The sequence below is a fragment of the Rhopalosiphum maidis genome, chromosome 4, assembly GCF_003676215.2.
Source record: "Rhopalosiphum maidis isolate BTI-1 chromosome 4, ASM367621v3, whole genome shotgun sequence".
Taxonomy (NCBI): domain Eukaryota; kingdom Metazoa; phylum Arthropoda; class Insecta; order Hemiptera; family Aphididae; genus Rhopalosiphum; species Rhopalosiphum maidis.
This window is the reverse complement of record NC_040880.1, coordinates 13,657,323-13,680,614: the sequence shown is the minus strand read 5'-3', so window position 1 is coordinate 13,680,614 and position 23,292 is coordinate 13,657,323. Positions and strand designations below refer to the sequence as shown.

Sequence of the window (23,292 nt, the reverse complement as noted above, 5' to 3'; positions counted from 1 at the left end):
TTGATTGTATTGATAATTCATTTTAAATAACTACAGCTTTATTTATTAGAAAAAATATAAATTTGTTCAAATTAATTTTAAATACTGTATATTATTTTAAAATTATAATGAAAGTAATGTAAATACATTTAATTTAACAAGATATAATATCAACTTGATCTTAATAATTTTTATAGAATTATATTTGCACAGAAAAAATATTTCTTATGTAAAAACCAAGATACAATTTATGAGATAAATATAATTAAAATTAAAATATACTAGGCATAAATAAATCAATCAAGTATGATACATAATATGATCAAAAAGATAATTCCATAAAAGAAAAAAAAAAGAAAATTAAAATCCAGGAAGATGACAGAGTGATATAAAAAAGTTTAATATTTATATAGGAACTTAAAATTCTATCTTTGAAAAAAAAAAAAATTCACACAATCAAACATAATTTAACATACTACACAAGTTTATATTATTGTAGAGATCATTTAATGGGCCAACTTACATAATTTCATCAGCAGTTTGTGTAATAAAAATATAATATTTGGTGATGTCTTGCAATGATATAAATTATATATTTCTAGGTAATAAATTAAATATTCTATTAGGTTGTTAACATTTTTAATTTTTAAAGATATACCTTAATTAATATAATAATAATAATAAGCATATTTGAATATCAACATCAATACTATAATATTGAGATATAAATTTCTAATAATTAGAATCTATTTAGTACTTAAAAGATAATACTAAATTCATTCAAATATATATCAAATTACATTATTAGAAATGTTATATAAATAATTCAATAAGAAAGAGAGTTCTAACTATTTTTGTGGGTACATCAAAAACGTTAAGCTAATGTACAGTATTTAATAATGTAACATAATTTTTTTTTATATTCGATTTTAAAATACATAGTCTTTAATATTTAGGTAAACAATTGACTTTTAAACTAAAAAGACTTAAATATATAACATAACTATGAGATGCAAAAATATAGTTTTTTAACATATATATTTTTATTAAATCAACCTAGTTTTATATTTGTTTCTTTATTTCATATTTTGGTTATATTTGTCAAAAACGGCTTAAATTATTTACAGCTATAAAAAAAAAATATTAATGTAAATATATTCAATCATCATAAGCTTGTTCAGCTTTAGCTTTAACCTTTCGCAATAAAGATGGAAACTCATCAAGGGTATACCTGTATTTGAACACGTGCATTTGTGCAGGACAATCACAAAGTTGTTTAAAATGCCGAAGACATGCTAGTCTTTTTGGATCACATGAACAAGATACAGCAGACACATACAAAGTGGTATTACAAACCATACATTGTCTAAGGTCATCTACTTGATGTTCAAATTCAACAAAATCCGCTTCAGTAACACCCCAATCTAAAAGTGCTTTACGTTGAACTTTTTCAAACTTCACCATTTCATTTAAATCATTATACACAAGTTCAGCTGCTTTTTGTGTCAAGTCATCACAAGAGTTCACCATTTTACATATAAGTTCATCATGGGAAAATACACATATTCGTTTGAGAGAGGAATAATGATTAACACATTCACGACCTATTGAAATCCAATCAGCAGGAGCAAAATTCACAGCTTCGGCAAAATTATACCCTTGATTGAATCCAGTATGGTAAGATCTTGGAAAAGTAACAACAAATTCTCCAGCATTCTGATCAGTTCGATAGATTGGGACATTTGCTTTCATCAATATATTTGGATTCAGAATAGTAACCAACTGATGCAAGAGATCTGGCTGTGAATGAAATAATTCTGGTGTTGTCTCCTTCATAACTTCTTCAAAAGCTTCAGCAGAGGCTCCTGGAACTCCATACCACGTTTTTGGTTCACCCCAATGTAAATAGTTGATTGAGTAGCTCCAATGATCTTCATTATGCCAGCAAAATGTTGAAAAACACATGCCAACATACATCCATGGAATTTTCATACCAGATATATCAGCATTAATAAAACTAAGAACAGAGTCTTTAAGTATTGGTATATTATTTAAATTCCAATGATCTTCTATGTATGATTTGTAAAAAGTATTATCTTCATTTCCACTAAGCGCAAGACCTGTAGGGAATCCTGACCCATGATCCATAGTATGTAAATCAGCACCATATTCTGCTATTACTGTGGAATCAATAGATGAAACAATTTTCCAATACTCCTGTTCAACTTTGTCTGTAGGCACAAGATGAACTGGCATATTAAAGTATTTAGATTTAAATTGGTCTGCCATTTCTCCAAATTGTTGAAGTGTGTATTCTCGCTGAGCTTGTTCAAATCCAAAAGCATCACTAGGTTTGATCACTTCGTTAATTACACATTTATGACATCTCCATTCACCCTTTGGAACAGTAGTTAATGGTATGATTAAACATTGCATGTGGAAACTTAAATCACATCCATCACAAATTAAAATAGTTTCTTCAGATTTGCCACTTCCACATTTTTGACAATAATATTTATCCAAATAATCTACAGCAGGTTTACTTCTTCTTTTAGACTTCTTAGATTCTTTTGACTTTAAATGTCCTATTCTACACTTGGAGCTAAATCCGGCCATTTTAGGACCAGCACCAAAAAATTGTAATTTTCTTAATTCTTTATTTTCCATTAGATAAAATGGATCCTTAATATAATCATCAGATTCATTATTGTCATCAGGGCTAAGTCTAGCTCTTTTAGTAGGTGAATTTGAAACAGAAGAATTTTCTTCTTTTATATTTGGAACTTTACTCTCTCTTTTAATTGGTTTGTTATAAATTTCATCTTTAATGGTAGCATGAAAAAGTGAAAATGGATTAAGCCACCTTTCATGATGACTTTTTAACACTGCACCAGAAGATTTTTCACAGACATAACCCATACGACTAGCAACTTTTCCCCATTTTTTTTCCGCACATACTTCATCAAAACCTCCTTCAAATTCTACAATTTTATAAAGAGAATACAAATCTACAGCCCTTTGTTCTAATACTGGTATTTTAATACGGATCCCCTGTAAATGCCAATACTTGGCAATTTTTTCCAAGAAATTGAGTTTAACTCTAGTACTTGCATCTAGTTCATTTAGTTTTTGAATCCTTGGTGTAAATTTAAAGTTATCAACATCAACACAAAATGGAGGATGCCAATTAGAAGGAGGTCTAATTTTACAAATTCCATGTTCTTGTGCTACACTTCTAATTTTAGCAATATATTTCAATGGATCTTTAAATTCTTCTGCTGTAGGTTCAAAAACTGGAGCTTCTGGTGGAACCTTGAAAACAAACTTGCCTTTTTCCATAAGACTGACAGGATCAATAAATTTTCCTTCAGGACATTCTTTTTGTTTTGGTTCATCAATTTCAAGTTTACACTTTATATCTCTTTTTACACTCATTTTAATATAATACTATGATATATAGATAATATTATATACGTATATATATATATATAAAAAAAAAAATTATAAATACTTACTTAAACAAAGATAAAAACACTTTCTAAAAAAATTTAAAACAACTTGATCGAAAAAAGTATCGTATCTACAACATAATGCTTATCGAACATTAGAAGTTGAAAATGCACGTTGCATTGTAAAGATTAAAGAGCCAAGGATTGCGTTTCGAACGATGGACGTCCATCCCGCATTTCTAAAATGTCACGTAGTCCACCACACTCCACGCCACCACTACCACCACGCAACTGCGGGTGATCCGTTTAATGATTTTCAAAAAGGAAAGGAAATATATCTTCGATGTACCTCGAGCGAGTATTTTTATCAGTCAAAGTTGCTCGGTTACGCCAAACCAGATCGAAACAAAATGAATATTTCGTAGGTATACGCACGGAAATAATTTAAAACTAATTTTTAAAGCCTTTTGTTTAAAAGTAGCAATTTCACTATGGAAGATAGAATGCAGCCAACATACACATTGCACACAGGAACACACAAATAGAGACACGCACACATACACACACACCCTAACACACGTATACACACGCACGAGACTTCGACACAGGCACGAAAGTGATGAGGTTCGCCGCTCACAGCATAGAAAATAATATATTATATAGCTGCTCGCACCACTACCAACTACGGGATATACGGGCGCACGCACTCGCAGTAATATCGACACAATTATAATGCCGTACTACGTCCTACAGAACGTGTACTCGGCCACACGGGCAAACACTACGCCAGGAGAACTCCTCGAATATGATATAATATTAATAATAAATAAACCAGGACGTAGAAATATTACGACGCTGTTCTATCACTTCAATCAATGATATTTTTCAATTTGTGTTGCAGTCTCCATACTAATTCACACTCCTCTGCAGAGCGCCTCTCGACCTACGTCCGTTGTTTGGGTCATTTTGTCTCGTACCTAAGAATAACGGCGATCTTGCGAGTGTCAAAGATTATTGATATTGAGTGCGTGTCGTCACTCGTCGCTTAGTAAATCTATTTGATTCGCAGGTGACATCTCGAGAAACGAAATACATCACGTTCAAACATCCGCACAATAGATAAATGGACGTAATGTAAAAAATATCAGTATACGTCTATGAAATATGGATAGTTATATACTTATATAATATATCCAAAACGTCATTTGTTACTTATAAGTTTCAATGTCTCATCGAGTCGGTCACGGTCTTAGGAGACCTTAATTCCGACCATAAAGGCATAAATTATTGTGATTTGCGAGTAAATCAATGATACCTAGTACCGTTGTGCCAAACAACTCGTGTGAGTGTTGCATACGTATCACAATCTAGCAAAAATATACCTACTTAGTGTTATTTATACATAACTATTTATCTTACTAAAATAAGACTAATAATCTCTTAAGAGTCACGAATACTAACTATAATTTAAACAACTTAATTCTACGCATGTTAACGATACAAAATTACATAATTATAAATAAATTCTTTCTAAAATTGCAGTTATCAGTTCTCCAGAACCATAAATGCTATTAATATTATCAAATTCCCAAAAACAATTTAAAATAGAACTTACACTATGAAAAATATAACTGGAACAAGTTGTAAAAAGATATGAAATTCCCATGAGATGTTACAATCAAGAATTGTTAGCAGCAACCGTAAAATATAGTACCCATTGATAAATAGTAGTTAATGAAATAGTTAATTCGAAAATGTTGAATTAAAAAAATAACAATAGTACATAGAACCTCTAAAAAAAAAAATGTATATTAATTTGTATTTCGCAATACTAATATACACATACATGAAATATAAATAGTGATAGTTAATAGTTATCAATAAAACTTTCAGTTTCCGAAATCTAAGTAATCAAAAACGTGATAAATGATTCTAAACCATGTACAAATCAATAAAACACAATATGAAAGGTAGTATATTCATTATATAAAATTAAGTATTATTTAACACAGTATTATATTATCAAGTATATTACATGTACAAATTGTATAGCAAAGCTACCTATTAATTGTAAAACTTTTACTAATATAATAATTTTGTATAATATTATTGATGTTTAGTTGAAAGTTACAATTATATATTTATTTTTAAACGAGTAGTCTTAAATTAACGTAGACCAACGAACTATGTAAAAGAATATTTATTTTGAGTAAACATTATTTACATAAATTATATTTTTTTCAACGTAATATGATTAATATTATAGAAACATACATACTATACCATACATATACTAAACTAATTCTTAAAGAAACTGAAAAATGAAAAATCTTCCAAGTATCTATTACCGAATATCTAAATTATTGAATATTTAATACTTATTTTTGAGTAATTTTATTAATATTTTATACTTTTAAAATCTCCTCTTCCGACATCTCATTGTTACATAATCTGTGGATTGTGATAATAGATAACGTCTTGAACAGCTGTTTTAATTAAATCCGTGCATCAGCAAGATTTATTCAGTCAACAATATATTCAAATACTCATAGTTAAGTTTATTAAAACATCTTTAGAAAAATAAATTATCTTAATTAATATAAATTTTAGTAGTTATTTCATTTAAAAATTATTATAAAATTCTAAAATACTAAATACAATTAGATTTTTACCGTACTCATTTAGTCGTTTATCCAATTTTGAATAACCTGAAAATTATCAGTAGCCATCTTGAACAAAGCGTTTACACACAAACACAAACAGTGGTAGTGGTGAAATTTTATGATAAAAATTGTAATTTTTTTATTAATTTTTTTAGTCCAAAATTGTGACAAATTTTTATATTGTATGTAGTTTAAATAATGTTATGTTGATATTCGTATTTGAAATGTTTCCTTAGTTATGGCTGCTTCTAGAAAACTTCAAGGTAAATATGATCGTTACACATTCTATTATTGTTCACTTTCATACTCGAAAACTGTCGAAAAGAACATTATTATAGGGCCAATGTATGAGTGACGGTTTTTATTAAAGAAATTTTGTAATTAAATAACTGCTATTCTTAAATATAATTATTGTAGTTTATAATGTTAACATGTTTGTGTGAATAACATATACATTTATGTCAAATAATTTAAAAAATCTTACATTGAAAATTTATTTATCTTGTATTAGCTACAAATGTAAAACATTAAATTGTAACTTCCTATTTTTTTTACCCAAAAATGTTATTGCTTTAAAGTAATAGTCCAATAACTTATATATAATTTTTAGGTGAAATTGATCGGTGCCTTAAGAAAGTTACCGAAGGTGTTGAAACATTTGAGGATATTTGGCAAAAAGTTCATAATGCTACAAATAGTAATCAAAAAGAAAAATATGAGGCTGACCTCAAAAAGGAAATCAAGAAATTGCAGAGGTTACGCGATCAAATCAAAAGCTGGATTGCGTCCGCAGAAATTAAGGATAAAAGTGCTTTACTTGATTACCGCAAACTTATAGAAACCGTTAGTATATTTATACACATAAATTAGTTTGTTTAAATGTTAAACCATATTTATTCTTGTAGCAAATGGAAAGGTTTAAAGTAGTCGAACGAGAAACAAAGACTAAAGCTTATTCTAAAGAAGGGTTGGGTGCTGCCCAAAAACTAGATCCTGCTCAAAAAGAAAGAGAAGAAATAAGTGCATGGTTAACACAATCAATTGAGTCGCTCAATATTCAAGTAACTACTTATCATGATTTAAAAAATAGATAATCAGGTTAAGTTTTCAATTAGGTGCTTTTTATTAATCTTATAATTATTTAAATCATATATTATGCATGATTCCTTAAGATCTTAATTACTTTCATTATTGAAACTTTTCCCTTTCCAGTGTGATTTAATGATGACAATTTTCTAATTTAGTTTATAGTTGTTATGTGTTTAATAATTATTAATAAAATATTAAATGATAGATTGACCAATATGAATGTGAAATGGAGTCTTTACTTGTTGGAAAGAAAAAAAGATTGGATAAAGATAAACAAGAAAAACTAGATGAACTTAAAGCAAGAGTAGAACGACATAGGTTCCATATACGAAAATTAGAGACTGTGCTAAGAATGTTAGATAATATGTCAGTGGAAGTCAAAAAGGTATCATACAAAACTATAAATTATGTAATTCTTAAACAAATTATTTAATAAGCTTATTTATAGATTCGGTCAATAAAAGATGATGTAGAATATTATATTGAAGCCTCACATGAAGAGGATTTTATGCATAATGATGATTTATATGATGAAATAATTGGGTTAGCTGAACTTGAATTAGGAGTTGCTGCAAATAATTCTGCGGAAGCAAATGGTAACAATATAGTGAATGTTAATATAATTATTATATTTTTGAGAAGTTTATTATAATAATACTTAAAAAGCTCAAATTCAACTTATTTTTTTAGAACTTAATTTATATTCAATACATTTATTGTATTTTATGTATCATTGAATTATGCTTATAGGATCACCCACTAGTCAGACTGCAAGTCTTAGTGGTTCTTGTCCGGCATCTCCTGCTCCAATGTCACACAATCATTCCATCGAAGAACCAGTTTCAGTGGCTGTAGTAACAACTTCTACACCAGTATCAATAACAACTATTGCTACAATCAGTGAATCAATTCCAATGATCTCTGCAGTATCTACAGTTGTAACTACTGCTACTTCAGCTTCTATTGTTGCAGCACCAGTTCGCAAAAAAAAAGAAGAAACTACTAAAGTGTGTATACACACTTCAATATTTTTATTAAAAAAAACCAATAATTTACTATCAGTTTAAAATTAATATTTAATTTAGAATGCAATTAAACCAACCCCTGTGAAAGCAAATCCTTCGAATAATGCTAATTCTACGGTGAACAGTAAAGGTCCAACTATAGCTGCTGTTGTTAAATCATCTGTTAGTAATCATACCACCACAACATCTAGTGTGTCTACTGTGTCTCAATCTATAACTACTCAAACAAGTACTACTACTGTCGGTAATTTTGCTACTGTAGCAGCTTCAAATATTCACAATAAGCATGCACGTAAGTTTTAAGTATAAAAAAATATAATTTATGGATTAAATTATATTTTTTTGATATTATTATATAGTTTGATTTATTTTTATAGTATGAATAACAGTATTTTATCAAGTTGTGCAATAACTATATAGTATCACAATAAAATACTAATATCCAAATTTTACTTTTTACAGATTAAATAATGATATTTAAAATAATGCTACATTATTTTAATTTATAAATTATTAATATATATGGCCTTCTCATTTAAAATGTTTCACTAGGTTAAAATTTGAATATTTTATACACTAAAAAAATATATGGAATCATTTTTATAATTTTTTAAAAATAAATTAGCTAGAAAATTTAATTTGTGAATATTGGATATATTTACTTATTAGAATGCTTTTTTTAAATGAAAATTAAAATATATGGACAGTAAATATGTCCTTAGTATGAAATCAGATTTTTAGTTTGCTATTATTATAACATTATTGTTTGATTTTTGAACTGTTATTTACATAGAAGCACAATCTGTTGAAAATACGTCTGTTGTTTCATCTATACCAACTTCTCCATCATCTTACCATACAAATGTGTCAACTGCACAAGGAAATGTGAATAATTCTGATAGTGTGGTAAATTGTGTGTCTACTACACCTTCGTCATTAAGTTCTACAACATCACCAGTACAAGTAGATTCTCATACAGCTCTATCATCATTAAAGACTATTGCCCAAAAAGCTATTGATCAAGCTGGGATTGATATATCACAACAGTCTACTGATACTAAAAGTAATTATAAAATATCTTAATTTTTATTTATTTCTAATTTTCGATGAAGTTTATTTTAAATATTATTACCACCTATGTATACATAAAAATGAAGTGTATAGAAACTCCTAATACCCTTATACCTTCAATTGTATAATTGCTAAAATTAAATTAACTGTATATTTTTTTTTTTTAATACCCATATAATCTAATTTTGGTATATTAAAATTATTTTATAAATAAGTATACGCTCTATCGATACTATTATATTTAAATTATGTTTTAACTATTTACTTGCATAAATTATAATAATATTAATTTATAATTTTATTATCAACTACTTCTAGTGAAGCTCATAAACGAATCTTTTATTATATTTATATCATTAATTGTTTAATGCTCCAAAGCATGTTTAGTTTTTTATGTATGTCAAATAGATTTATGGTTAAATTTGAATTAGGGTTTATGTGACAAATTAAATACAGCACTCAGTGTATTTTGGTTTGAGTGAACCTCAAATAGAGTGTAATTCAATTCAAGAGTATTTGGTTATAGTCAAATAGTATGTAAGTGTTTCTAATTGCATCTATATTTCTACAAACCAAGAATTAATCAATTTTGTAAATGCATCTATGACAAATTCAAAAATAAAAAAGGTGTATTACCTACCCTGCAATATAATGATATTGGGATTCTAACTATTATAATTATCTTAGCTATTATTTCAATCTTAAGATTGTGTGATTGGTAAAGTATTTGTCTTATATTATATGTTTATAAATATTGTTGACATTTTAAATAATCACTCTTGTAATCTTGTATGTTTTAAAAAAACAATATAATGTAATTTAAATTTATATATTTTATTTTGAAGGTTTGAGTTCAAATATAGTTCAAAATTCAAGTAGTCACCTAAGCTTACAGCAACAACCATCACAACAGCCACCTGTTTTGTTTGAAGCTAAGATTTCTCCTTTATTAGGAGTAGCTCCACTGGGTCCAGTGCCACTTTCTAAAGACCATCAATTTCAATTCACAATGCTTGAGTCTGCATTTGTACATTTACCTCATCCGTCAGATTCTGAACGAATAAAATTATATTTACCTCGAAATCCTTGTACAACGCCTCATTATTATAATCAAGTAATTAGTTGATTATAATTGATTATAATAATATTTATTTATTTACACATTTTATGTTTATAGGGACCTTTACCCCATTCTGACAGTTTAGAATTTTTCCAAAGGCTTTCAACAGAATCCCTTTTTTTTATATTCTATTACATGGAGGGGTCTAAAGCACAGTATTTAGCTGCTAAGGCATTAAAAAAACAAAGTTGGAGATTCCATACAAAATATATGATGTGGTTTCAGCGACACGAAGAACCTAAATTAATTAATGAAGAATATGAACAGGTTTGATTACTAAATACAACTTATTTTAAGATTGTAATTTTTATTATTCAAATAGGGCACCTACATTTATTTTGATTATGAAAAATGGGGTCAACGGAAAAAAGAAGGTTTCACGTTCGAGTATAAGTATCTGGAAGATAGAGAATTAAATTGAAATGAAAATAATGTGTTTTCACATAGTCATACACTAAAAAAAAAAATACTTAGAATATAGTCCATGAATACAAAAGGATTATTTGTGCCCTTACAACATGTGATATGATGTGAACATTTGGAGAAAAGGAATTTGGAGTATACTATTTTTATTTTTTAATTTTGAAAAAAAATAACTTAATATAGTCTTTGTTTATATGTATGTACATATTAACCAAATGTTGTACATATTAACAGACTGCTTCAATATTTTTTCTAAATTATTTATTCTCTAACCAAAAAGAAGTACTAAGGCTTATGTCCCATTTACATTATTCCTTGAAAAATGACTTATTTTCAATAATTTTGTTTTTGTTTCAAGTATAAAACTTACGAATAGAAATATTATTAGCAACATAGTTAAATTTCTCATAGTTTAATTAATTTTTTTCTGTATTGTACTTTTTGTACCTCAGATTTTTTGTCAAATTTGTTATTAAATCTGTGATACCAAAAAGTTAATTTTATTTGGTGTCATTCAAAAATTATGTTAATTACTTTTTCTTTTTTTTTTTATGTATAATTGTCCATTCCCTAACTCTTGAAATTAGTTTTTTTCTTGATTATAAAAGTATGTAAATAAAAATTTAATTAATAGCACTTTAATCAGGTATATACATTTTTTTAATTGAATGAATATAAATAAAATAAAACCATATATTTTTTTAATAATGAAATTGTATGAATTTATATGAGATCAACAGTTTTTATTAAGTTTTAAAATTGATTTATATATTAGATAATTTTTGAATGACCCTCTTTTATAAACTTAATTTTCCCGTTTCCTTAAAGTTCAATGAATGTATAACTTACATTATTGGTTGTAATTTATATTTTTGTCAAATTAAATTGAATAACTATAGATCAAGCAACACAAATTAAATCTCCTACCTTGTACTTAATTCATTACTCACTAGAACAAACATGTTAGCTATTATTTTTTATACTATTATGTATAATAACATTCAATAATTCTCACTTGTAAACAAATGATTTTTCAATGAGCAATTTAAAATTTGTATATTATAAGAGTCTTTCAAAAAATATAATTTATTCATATTTCATCAATAGAATTAAGTTTTTTATAATTATTTTTTTTGTTTTGTATAATTTTTTTAATCCATTGGTTAGGCACAATATTCTATCAATTGTTGATTATATATTCTAAAATGTTTAAATAATTTTTGACCGACTCTTATCTCCATTTATTAAAACCCAAACAACCTCACATTAATAATTAATTATTATTATAGACCAGGAAAGTATTATGTTTAAGTTACTTTTCCTTTTGTGATTTATGTTAGGGACAAAATGATCAATGTTTTTTTTTATTATTATTGTTGGCTGTTAAGTATTAAGCTCTGATTGAGTTTAATGCATGGAAAACAATCTTGATGTTTTGTTCCTACAACATCATCTTAAAGCTAAACAAGTGAATGATAGATGTACAAAAAGTAAGCTATTTAATAATAATAAAAATAAAACTGTTTGATATTATTATTATTATTATTATTATTATTATTTTCGATCTCTTAATTTGACTAAAGTTAAGTTAATAATGAGTACAAAATTTGCAATTGTCTTATTTTCTTCATTAAGTATCAATATTCATCGTCACAATTACTAGTTTTGAAATAACTTGATTTATTTTTATAATAATATGTCAATAAAAATTGTTTATTATATGATTGTTTATTTCAACGTTCATCATTACAATTATTAATAAATCAATAATTTGGTGCTAGACAAATTGTATAAAATCTCGAGTTCAAATTAAACAAAATATATTTAAAATCAGGTTTCTGAGTTCTCATCCATCAATAATATATTTTTTTTAAACATTGAAAAAATTAACAATTTTGAGTGGCACCATTTGATGGTTATTGGTTACAACTTGCAGTGTGTACTTTGGTACCCTTTAATTTGTCTATGCCCTATTGCTTATTTGTTTTGATACAATTATTAACAAGTGTATATTAGTATTTTACTTGTACCTAGGCAAGCTTACAAAATTAGATAAATGCTCTAATCCATATAGATTGACAGATTGTAGTTCATTAAAGATCTGGTGTCATCAGCACTGTATAATAATAAAATAATAAAGCAAATAAACTAATGTATGATATCACAAAAATATGGGGAGGTGATTTACAAAAATGTTTTGACCTAAATTACCAAATGTGTCGCTGATTGGACAATTTGCAAGTAGTTAAGTCCATAACAATGGTGAACTAAGTCGAACCAACTGGTGCAAAGGTACATGATCTGGTCGATGTAAAATCCACCGACATTCGGCGAGTTGTACAACAGCTATTAATAGGATTATCCATAATAGCTTATATAAAAATAACAAAAAAGAAAAGCATATAAATACATAAGTATTAATAATATAAATAAATGCATAAGTGATTAATATCCTAATGATAGTTGTAAACATTTATTATTTTTAATCATTTTTCCAAAATTTTTACTGTAAAAATATGCATTGTACTATTATTTACTGTATATACTTCACTGAATTCAGCATAGATATAGGGTTTAGTAAGTATGTATAAAAATCTGTTTTTATTTTTATTGCCTGAAATATCAGACAAAATACTGTTTAGCGTATTTAATAAAGGTACTTGATACACTACCTATTCATTATTTGTATTGATACTCATATCTTGTACGTTAATGGTTGATAAATTATACATGCTATGATTAAATTAGAAACCTAGACATTTAGTAATTTAAACAATATAATATATGAAGTATAATCTTTATCAAATACATGATTTTGTGACTTATAAAATATGTTTTTGTATTAGTTATTTATTGAGCATATGTACTACATAGAATAATACATAGATCCAGCCAACCAGTGGGATGTTGAATTACTTTCACATAAAAAGTGAAGATTCTTACATAGATACCATCCACGCACCCGTTTTGTTAAATATCTCTACATACCAAACCTACTCACTTTACTTACATTCACTAATCACTATAAAAAACGTATTAACCACCCACCTTTTAAATATTGATGAAGTGGCCGCTCCTTAAAAATCATTGTCAACACGTTACTGCAGCCAACCTCTACCCAATATCCAATTACACATTAATTCAGCAGTCTAAGAAAAAATCTTTTACATACAGATAATCAACATTTAAAAAATAGGTGAGAAATGCATTGCATATAACAAATGCAAATATTTGAAAAATTATAAAATAATACAGGTTTACAAAAATATTTATATTTACAACTCTCTAATTATTATAAAGATTGTAAAACAAACAAAATTTAACTTTTCGTGAAATAAATTAATATTTTAAAAATGTAGTAGTCTTGGGTCTGGTAATGATGCCAATGCTTTATTAGCTTTGCTGCTTTTGCCAATTCCAAGTTTAGGTAATCCACGATTTAATCCCTCTAACAACATACAAGCTTTACAAATGTCTTGACTTGACACAAATCCACATTTGGTACAAACACCAATGTCCGGCAATTTTATATTCTTTTTAATACACATTGTCTCACCTTAAAATTTTTAAAAATATTAACATTATTAGAGGGAAAAATATATTTATTATATAAATAATACCAGAATGTATTATATCCATAATAGATGATGGCTTTAATCTTTCTAAATCTTTTAAAAATGTCCTAGCATATCCTCTGTATGCATTTGGTGCAAAAATACATTCAGTTGAAAAATAATTCAATTTCTTGAAATATGCATACATTACTATTTCTTTTTCATATGTGTATTTTAGAGGTTTACATCGAGGAATAGTGCCTTCTGTAATCTAATAATTAATGCATATTGATAAAATTAAACATCTTTACAATAATTATTTATAGTAATGTAGAATAGTAGTTCAATACAATAATTTACAGTAATATAAGGTATGGTGAGTTAGTTGGTTGGTTTAGTTTTTGAAACATATGTTCCCATACATCAGAAGTCACCAACTAAAGGCCCGCGAACACTTGTTTTACAGACCCTTATCTGCGGAGTAGATTTTAAAATTGTTAAAATATAAATAAATAAAAATTATAAGTGAGTTATAAAAAATTTATATTACGACAAAAAATTTAATTAATATGTTTTTATTAAAATATGTAAATTATTAAAACTGTTAAGGACTGCGGCCAATATGGTAAGTTTCAAAATAGATCTGCATAAAAATTAGTTGGTGATCCCTGCCATATAAAGTACATATCTTTGTTTCTAAGAACTCAGGGTGTCATCTATCAGGGAGGTAGTTATACCAAAAGTACTTGACCATCATTTAGTTACTAGGCCATATTATTCCCCATTATTTTAATTATTTAAAATAATGTAATAACAATGGTTTATATTTTAAACATGATAACTGTATAACATGGAAAATGTTCATATACAAAAAGAATATTATAAAAAGTATATTTAATAATGTTTCAACTAGCTACATTCTTAACTAATTAATTGATTTAAATCCTCTGCTGGCTCACTCAAGTATATTATCTTTTATTATACTTACGGTAATGATATTAACACATCTTTGTAATCTTGCAACATCTCCTCTTAAAATGTTCATCAATACAGTTTCTGCAATATCATCAGCATTGTGACCAGTAGCAATACAGTTCACATTTAATAACATTGCACCTCTATCTAAAGCTTGTCTTCTGAATACACCACAAAACGTACAATTATTTTTACGACCAACTTCAGCAACTATTTTGTCCATTGACCAACCATATAACTCTTCGTATGATAATATCTTTAAAGGCATCTGATATTCATCTTTATTTTCTTGTACTGTTTTTAGACTATCATCCCTATAGCCTATTAAAATAACATGCAATATATAATAATTTAAATAACTGATATAAATTATGATAATTTTGTTTAGTAATAATTAAAATTTCTTTGAAAATCTAGTAGCAAGTTAGCAAGTAATAATAGTTCAGTCAAGAGCAAAGAATTAATATATATTACAATTTTTTTTATGTTCTCCTTATATTTATAATTAACAAAAAGTTTAATATCCAATTTGACTTTATTGTACAACATGAGTTAATGAGAAAAATAATATAAGACCTTAGTAATTTAAATTTAATAAAATATTTACAACATTACCAGTAATTCCTTCATCGATAGACAATAATACTAATTTTAGTTCATAATTATAGCGTTCATTTAAGGTCTTAAGAACTTGTGCTAGTACTGTTGAGTCTTTTCCACCTGAAGCTGCAATTGCTACAACGTCACCCTTTTTGAATAGTTTTCCATTTGTGATGGTGCTATGAATTTCAAGTTCAAAAGCCCAATAAAAACATTCTTTACATAATGTATCTCCAGTTTTTGGGCGCTAAAATATAAATGTATTTTATACGTCAGTAATAATATTAATATTATAAAAAAAAAATGTATTAATAAATGGACAAGTTTAAGTTGATAATAATTATTATTTGTTTAAACATAATATGTAATAAATAATATAATTATTTATCATTATTAATTTTACCTTTAACACTGCGTTTTTACCACATTTTGCAGAACATAAGATAGGCATTTTAACTATAAGAAAACTAAGAACTACAACAAGTGTCTATAACAGCAATAATGAACACCTGCCAAGTACCTACTAACAGTAAATACAAAAGTAATAAAGTATTAAAAGAACATAATAAATAATAAATTACAGTTCATAAAGTTAGAAGTTTATTCTTTGTAAGTATCACACACCATGTCTTGACTAATACATCAGTTTGAAATATCTGAACTTCTGAAGATTCTGTAATTTGTGACTTCAGTCTTTTAGATATATGAATAAGTATAACATTAAGCAATATGCAAACATAGCATGCAACAATATATTAAATTCCAATATTTTTAAAATACACATGGCATATTTTTAGATGATAATATTTATTCTGTGATAATATATTATCTTAGATATAATCATATTTATTGATAAGAGATATCACATTGTAGTTACACGTCATTTGCTACAACTTGTAAGTGAAAATTTAATAGAAACAAAGTTTCCACAATTAAAATTAATTACGATTGTTGTATTCAATATTTCAATGTACTATGCGAAGTCATTTCCAATACTTAAATTAAATTAAACGTTATTAGTGTTATAATATACATTAAAATGGGATCTGCAAATAGTACTCAAATTCCGGGTGGAGGAACAGAAGGATATCATGTTTTGAAAGTAGTGAAAAGTTTTATTAGACTTTATTATAATTTATGATAATTTTCATTTTTATATACAGAAGTATATTAAAAAAAATATCCAAATAATTCTATTTAATTATTATTTAGGTTCAAGACAATTCACCTGGTCAAGCAGCAGGTTTAGAAGCTTTTTTTGATTTTATATTGGCTATTAATAACACACGACTTGTAAGTTATATTAAGTTAATTTAGTGTTACTTTATACTTAAAACTTTAAAACTTACTATAAATGTCTAGATAGTTTAATAATAATAATAATAATAATTTCAGTTACTAAGAAGTAGGAATTTATTTGCTTTGTATGTAATCAATATTTTATCAAAGATTTATTTTTAATTTGCTTTTTTATAATAACCTTGTTATTAAAATTTTTTTTATTCAAAATTTACAATAATAATATCAATCCTAACCTTGACTTATTATTAAACAATATTTAAATAAATTTTTAATATTATATTTATACAAAGTATGTTAAAAATGTGTCTGATCTTTATTAATTTCACAAAATTTAATAATAGATAGTATATTTTAGTTTAGGTCAAAATATTGGGTAATACATTATTAATATTATTACTAAAAACTATATTATAATAATAAATATTATTTGTCCATAAACTTAAATACTATACCGTTATAATAGATAAAAATAATTTGGTGATCTAGAACTTGGCTAAACATAATATTTCTACATATTGTATCTTTATTACTCAGTAAGCTGATGTAGGATTTTTTTTTTGAGGGGGGATTAAAAGTTTTCATATTATATTCATAACATAGTAAACACAATGTATAGGATTTGGTTTTAGGCCTTACATGCATAATATAACCTCTCGCTCACCCCCCCCCCCTTAAATCCGTCAAGGCTTCATATGACTTTTGTTATTGTAATTGAAAAGTATCCAACTTAATCTTATGAAGGAAATGATGGCCCTGAAAAGATATATTCCCACAAAGGAAATTCAATGATGCTTTTGAAATTAAGATATCCAATTTCCTAAAAGTTTTTGTATTTTTTCTAAATCTTCGGATAGTTTTTGAACACATTTTATTTTTATTTTATTATATATACATAAGTACTCAATTAGATAGTATAAGTAGAAAGTATATCATTAGTAGGGTTTAGAAATTTTAAAAGTTGCACATTGTTCTATATGCTCTCAATTTTTGACTAGAAATCTAAGTTATACAATAATGAGTTTAATAGTTGAAAATTTATTTTGCATATGTCATTAATTATAAGGATAAAATACTTATTTACGTAACATTCAAACACAAATTATACAATCAATCTATGTTTTGAAGAATATTAAAAATAAAACTCAATATTATTTAACGTAGCTATTTATTATCATCATTGCAGTTGAATATTAATTAAACAACAACATTGTGATGCACTGATGTCCATTTAATTTCTATTGCGTTAATATTCCTCATTAATAACTTATTGTCAATACATTATTAACTTAACTAATCTTTTTGTATATTTGTTAATAAAGTTGTTATACAGGTTTGATATTTGACAATATTTTTTTCAACTATTTGTTCAGTTTATTATAAGATGTCAAAATTCCAACCAGTTTTTCACCATATTTTACATTTATTTTTAGTGCAGATGATGATTAACAATATTAGATGGTTTTTGTTTTGGAATTTTGAACATTTTTTCATGCCTATTTTACAGTTTTCTTCTTGCATAATTTGGTTTTTTTAGCTCCTAAGACTTCTGATTCTGTAATCATTAGGCTTTATAACCCTTAACAAGTTCAATTTATGGAGCTTTTAATATGATGCAACTGAAAATAAATATATTTTTACATGTTAAGTTTTTTTTACTGGGAGATTTTGGAGTTTATTTTTTTCCGTGTTAATAATTATTGTTTTACTAATATAATTATAAGTTATAAACTTATAAACTTTATGACACATTATGTCATGTTACTTAAATTATCTTCTTAACATGGACGCTCATTTATGAAGAAGCCATAGAAAGCAACTAATATTTTAACTCTTGGACTCCATGTTATACGTCTAATAAAATAGGTCTTAATTTATTTAGTTTTAATCTTCTAATAACTAATATGCAAATTTAAAATTATTTTATTTTATTAATTTACAAATACAATGGATTTAATCATAACAAATTATGTATTTATTGATATAATGGGAGCTTATATTTATTGTACTACAATTTTTTTAAGGATAAAGACAATGATACTCTTAAAGAAATGTTAAAGAATGGAGATGGCAATGAAATTTTATTAGCTGTATACAGCAGCAAAACACAAATTGTTAGAGAAGTCAAAATTGTACCAAATAGTAATTGGGGTGGTCAAGGATTGTTGGGTGTGAGCATACGATTTTGTTCTTTTGCTGGAGCCAATGAAAACGTCTGGCATATTCTTGTTAGTAAATAATTAAATAGTACTTAATAGTTTTGGTTGTATGTTTATTTAAATTTTTTTAAATATACAAATGTTTAGGATGTTCATCCAAATTCTCCCGCTGATAAAGCTGGCCTTAGGTCACATACAGATTATATAATTGGATCTGATTCTATAATGCATGAAAGTGAAGATTTGTTTATGCTAATTGAAGCACATGAAGGCAGGCCATTAAAATTATACGTCTATAATGTTGAAATGGATACATGTAGAGAAGTTTCAATTACACCAGATACTGCATGGCCTGGTGAAGGAAGGTAATTTTATCTGGCACTTAATTTATTTAAATAATATTAATTCTAAAAATTGTATACTTTTAAAGCTTGGGCTGTGGAATAGGTTATGGGTACCTACATAGAATACCTATTAGACAAGTATATCAAAATAAGGATATTCCAGCACCACCTGTTATAAAACCAGCTGTTGTCAACAATGTGATGGTAAGCTAATTTTTTATTAGTACAGTAGAGCATCAATTATTCGCTCAAATTGGGACCCAGAGGGTATAGATAAACAAATAACCATTTGATATAAAGTTGAAAACAAATTTACTGTGTGTATAATATACCTATAATATGATACATTAGACTCATTAAAGTGAACCATAGTAGATAATAAAATAATTTTGTATTTCATAATACGTACACGATAAAACAAACATAATGAATGATAAAATAAAATTTAACTAAAAATAAATTCATACAACAATTTTGTAGTGTGAATAATTGATATGCGGATAATCAATGCTCTAATGTGTATAAAATTATCTTAATAATTAGATTAGGGAACACTTGTTTCATTCTAACTTCTATATACCTGTTATGTAGTAAAGCAAGGCTAAGTGTAGCCCAAGCCTTATATATAATTAGGCTGCTGAGTATGTTTCATAATTAGAATAGAATATTATTATACAATTTAATGAAAGACTAATATCTTGTTTATTTTCATAAAATAATTTACCTAATTTATTTCAATTTATAGGCATCTGCTGCTCAAGTACCACAAGTAATTAATCCACCAGTTCTGACACCACAACCACCTATTATTTCTGATCTTCCAGTGACTGTTAATAATTCAACTATTGAAGCAGAACAATTTAAGGAACAGCTACCATTGAATGAAAGCATTCAAACTACATCAATACCATTTATCAACAAAACAAAACCTGAAATGCCTATAATCACGCCTACAGATCAACAAATACCTTATTCAAGCAATTCAGCGCCTTTACCTTATTTTCCTCCACAAATAAATACATTTCAAAATCCTAATATTCCCACATTCCAAGTTTTAAATTCTCAGTATAGCCCCCAACAATCAGGTTCTACTTCTGAAACAATAAAACCTTATGTATTGACACCCCAAGTAACAAAATTACCACCATTTACATCACAAGAGTCTACCACTGTTTCTGCATCTCAAGAACAATCATCCATAACATCCGTGAGCCTCTCCGAAACTGCTACAATTCAAGAATTGAATAACCAGTCATCAAATATATTTTCTCCACAGAGTAGTTATTCCCCTCAATCCCATTCTACTGATATTGGAAGTACTACAACAGTAGCTGATGTACAGAGTTCTAAAGACATAAGTAATTACTTCACACAGTTTCAAACTCAAGTCAGCCAATCAAATAGTTCAAGTACTATACCTATGTTTTCTGTGAAGAATTTTCCACAGATGTCACCTTTAGCACAACCTCTTGGTATATTTAATTTTTAATTTAAGAGGACATTGCACCCATATGTGATGCCTTTGTCTTATACACATATGATATAATACATTTTCGTTCACCAATTTCAATAGTGTGCTTTTAGTTTTGATATTAGAGTGAACTGACCTATTATAAAACTTTTAGGTTAGAACATTATCTATGTTCTCTCACTTGATTTTACGATATTTTAATTTTTAAGTAAATTTTGAGCATTTTAAAATATTTATATTTTTCAAATATTGTAAAAAACCAAAGATAAAACACAGATAATGTTTTTTCCTGAAAGTTTAATAATAAGTCAATTTACTCTAATATCAAAACTAAAAGCTCACTATTGAAACTGGTGAACGAAAATGTACTGTTGTACGTGTGTAAGACGAAAGACTAGTGTGGGTGTGGCGTCCTCTTAATTATTCAATATTCAATTATTTATGCTATTGATTATTTTGAATCAAACTGAACTGTGAAAATTGCAAATATTTTATTTAAATTAAATGGCCAATAATTTGATTTGAAAATTTATATGAACTTTAATCTGGTTTGATAATTTATTAAAACTACTTACTTAATATTGTAGAAGAAGTTTAAGTGTTAAAGTTTATTTTAGGCATGAAGTACAATTTAAATAGTTCAGTTTATTAAAAAATTGTTAATAAAAAAATATGTAGTTTGGTTTTGTCTTTAGTATAAATTTCTTACATCACTAATAATATCACCACAAAAAAAAATAAGTTTGTCATAATTAGGAATCTAGCATAACATGGATCAAAAATGAATTCATTATTACAATAAATATTGTTAGTTATTAAATCATCACAAGTAATAGAATATTAATACAAATCTTAAGGAAGTATTATGAAGAACTCCTTTGCTGTCATCAGTTCAAAAGAGAAAAATAAGGAATATAATTTCAATCAAATTATAAATTACATTGTGATAACTCCAATATTATTGATTTATTAACGTTTTATACAATATTTAATAATTTATTATTTTATTTATTTGATATTTAGGTCTTTTATTAAATTACATTAATTAATGGTTTTATCAGTCCATTCAATTACAAAAAGAATAATAATAAATTAAAAGTAAAATATTTTAGTTATCTAACCTTACAAAAAATTTGAAAATTTTTTAAATGTTTAAGATGAGATTATTATTCATGTATTACTGAGTATCTTTAATTTTAGATAAATATACATTTTTCTAGACTATTTTAATACTTCAATAGATCATATTATGGCAAAATTGTATGTATTTTATTTAAAGATCAATGATTTTTTTAGGAAATAATTATTTGAAAATTTTTGATCCTCAATCACAACCAGCAACTCCGCAGCCTCAACCAGGTAGTCAAAAATAACTGTGAACTCTACAGTATGTGTTATGTTTAAAAAATTTAAACTAGTACTTACTTTAAAACTCATTTAAAATTACAAGCATTTAATTTAATGATCTAGACTATCCTGTGTATATGAAAATAATATTTTTGAATTTTTTACCACATAAAAATAAGTTTAGAATTTATTTTAAATGTATAGAAATATCACAATACAAATCGGGGTGAAAATAAAATATCCATATATTTTAACACTATTTTAATAATAATCATTAAACTATGGTTTATTTATTTTCCAGGGATCAATTATTCGGATCAATTTCAACCTTTGCAGCCATTACAACACCAACCAAGTAATTTATAACCATAATAAATCAGCTTTTTATTATTATAATTTAAATTGATATCACTAAAAAATCTAAAAATCAAATATGTTACAGATGCTTACTCAGGAATGCCACTTACAACTCCAATATCTTTACCAGGCATGCCACCAATAACTGTTAGCGCAACTTTACCTTATTCAGCTATAGAGAGCCTACAAATTGATCAGAAGAAAAATATTTTAAATAGTAATAGCTAAACACTTTTTATTTAGGTCATTTCTACTTGTTTAATTAAAATTAAATATTATATTTTTATCTTAATTATTCAAATTAAGCCACAAATTGTAATATAAAAAAAGTATTCAAATATTTATTTATTTATTTATAGTTATATAA

At 26.3% G+C, this 23,292-nt stretch overlaps 4 protein-coding genes across 12 annotated transcripts; 2 read left to right on the top strand and 2 right to left on the bottom strand.

Moving 5' to 3' along the window:
- Nucleotides 1-1,058: 1,058 nt before the first annotated feature.
- LOC113550660 (lysine-specific demethylase lid) lies at nt 1,059-5,199 on the bottom strand. The gene has a single exon (XM_026952630.1). It carries the CDS (start codon nt 3,412-3,414, stop codon nt 1,138-1,140), a length of 2,277 nt encoding a protein of 758 aa, XP_026808431.1. The 5' UTR covers nt 3,415-5,199; the 3' UTR covers nt 1,059-1,137.
- A 153-nt stretch (nt 5,200-5,352) lies between these two features.
- Nucleotides 5,353-11,242, top strand: LOC113550661 (CCR4-NOT transcription complex subunit 3). 3 transcript variants are annotated; one of them, XM_026952633.1, is made up of 12 exons: nt 6,047-6,221; nt 6,328-6,354; nt 6,702-6,934; nt 6,997-7,152; nt 7,386-7,565; nt 7,629-7,776; nt 7,931-8,187; nt 8,266-8,497; nt 8,999-9,268; nt 10,122-10,390; nt 10,454-10,663; nt 10,719-11,241. In XM_026952633.1, the coding sequence occupies exons 2-12, from the start codon at nt 6,330-6,332 to the stop codon at nt 10,815-10,817; spliced, it is 2,079 nt and encodes a 692-aa protein (XP_026808434.1). In that variant the 5' UTR covers nt 6,047-6,221; nt 6,328-6,329; the 3' UTR covers nt 10,818-11,241. The 3 variants fall into 3 exon arrangements, with proteins under 3 accessions (XP_026808432.1, XP_026808434.1, XP_026808433.1); XM_026952631.1 differs by lacking the exons at nt 6,047-6,221; nt 6,328-6,354 and adding an exon at nt 5,353-5,398 and having other exon boundaries at nt 10,719-11,242; XM_026952632.1 differs by having other exon boundaries at nt 6,185-6,354.
- Nucleotides 11,243-14,073: 2,831 nt separating this feature from the next.
- On the bottom strand, nt 14,074-16,723 carry LOC113548001 (cytoplasmic tRNA 2-thiolation protein 1). Of its 4 annotated transcripts, none has more exons than XM_026948624.2 (6): nt 16,530-16,723; nt 16,352-16,471; nt 15,964-16,195; nt 15,362-15,669; nt 14,440-14,644; nt 14,074-14,375 (listed from the first exon to the last, which is right to left on the bottom strand). In XM_026948624.2, the coding sequence occupies exons 2-6, from the start codon at nt 16,397-16,399 to the stop codon at nt 14,167-14,169; spliced, it is 1,002 nt and encodes a 333-aa protein (XP_026804425.1). In that variant the 5' UTR covers nt 16,400-16,471; nt 16,530-16,723; the 3' UTR covers nt 14,074-14,166. The 4 variants fall into 4 exon arrangements, with proteins under 4 accessions (XP_026804425.1, XP_026804428.1, XP_026804427.1 ...); XM_026948627.2 differs by having other exon boundaries at nt 16,352-16,468; XM_026948626.2 differs by having other exon boundaries at nt 16,573-16,723.
- Nucleotides 16,724-16,846: 123 nt separating this feature from the next.
- Nucleotides 16,847-23,249, top strand: LOC113560326 (Golgi reassembly-stacking protein 2). Of its 4 annotated transcripts, XM_026966116.1 has the most exons (10): nt 16,847-17,050; nt 17,161-17,241; nt 19,272-19,475; nt 19,554-19,771; nt 19,837-19,954; nt 20,496-20,957; nt 21,027-21,222; nt 22,518-22,580; nt 22,870-22,923; nt 23,011-23,249. In XM_026966116.1, exons 1-10 carry the CDS (start codon nt 16,988-16,990, stop codon nt 23,151-23,153), a joined length of 1,602 nt encoding a protein of 533 aa, XP_026821917.1. In that variant the 5' UTR covers nt 16,847-16,987; the 3' UTR covers nt 23,154-23,249. The 4 variants fall into 4 exon arrangements, 3 of the variants coding, with proteins under 3 accessions (XP_026821917.1, XP_026821916.1, XP_026821915.1); XR_003406109.1 differs by having other exon boundaries at nt 20,496-21,222; nt 22,518-22,608; nt 23,011-23,171; XM_026966114.1 differs by having other exon boundaries at nt 16,988-17,050; nt 20,496-21,222.
- The last annotated feature ends 43 nt before the right edge of the window (nt 23,250-23,292 follow it).

Bases quoted from the DNA above. Each gene is read 5' to 3' on its own strand.
- LOC113550660 (XM_026952630.1), bottom strand. From the start codon at position 3,414: ATGAGTGTAAAAAGAGATATAAAGTGTAAACTTGAAATTGATGAACCA.
- LOC113550661 (XM_026952631.1), top strand. From the start codon at position 5,368: ATGTACAAATCAATAAAACACAATATGAAAG. The intron at 7,566-7,628 runs GTATCATACAAA...GCTTATTTATAG, and splicing joins TGTCAGTGGAAGTCAAAAAG to ATTCGGTCAATAAAAGATGA. The intron at 10,391-10,453 runs GTAATTAGTTGA...TTATGTTTATAG, and splicing joins CGCCTCATTATTATAATCAA to GGACCTTTACCCCATTCTGA.
- LOC113548001 (XM_026948624.2), bottom strand. From the start codon at position 16,399: ATGCCTATCTTATGTTCTGCAAAATGTGGTAAAAACGCAGTGTTAAAG. The intron at 16,196-16,351 runs GTAAAATTAATA...TTTATATTTTAG, and splicing joins GTAAAAACGCAGTGTTAAAG to CGCCCAAAAACTGGAGATAC. The intron at 15,670-15,963 runs GTAATGTTGTAA...TTATTTTAATAG, and splicing joins TATCGATGAAGGAATTACTG to GCTATAGGGATGATAGTCTA.
- LOC113560326 (XM_026966114.1), top strand. From the start codon at position 16,988: ATGGGATCTGCAAATAGTACTCAAATTCCGGGTGGAGGAACAGAAGGA. The intron at 17,051-17,160 runs GTAGTGAAAAGT...ATTATTATTTAG, and splicing joins AAGGATATCATGTTTTGAAA to GTTCAAGACAATTCACCTGG. The intron at 19,476-19,553 runs GTTAGTAAATAA...ACAAATGTTTAG, and splicing joins AAAACGTCTGGCATATTCTT to GATGTTCATCCAAATTCTCC.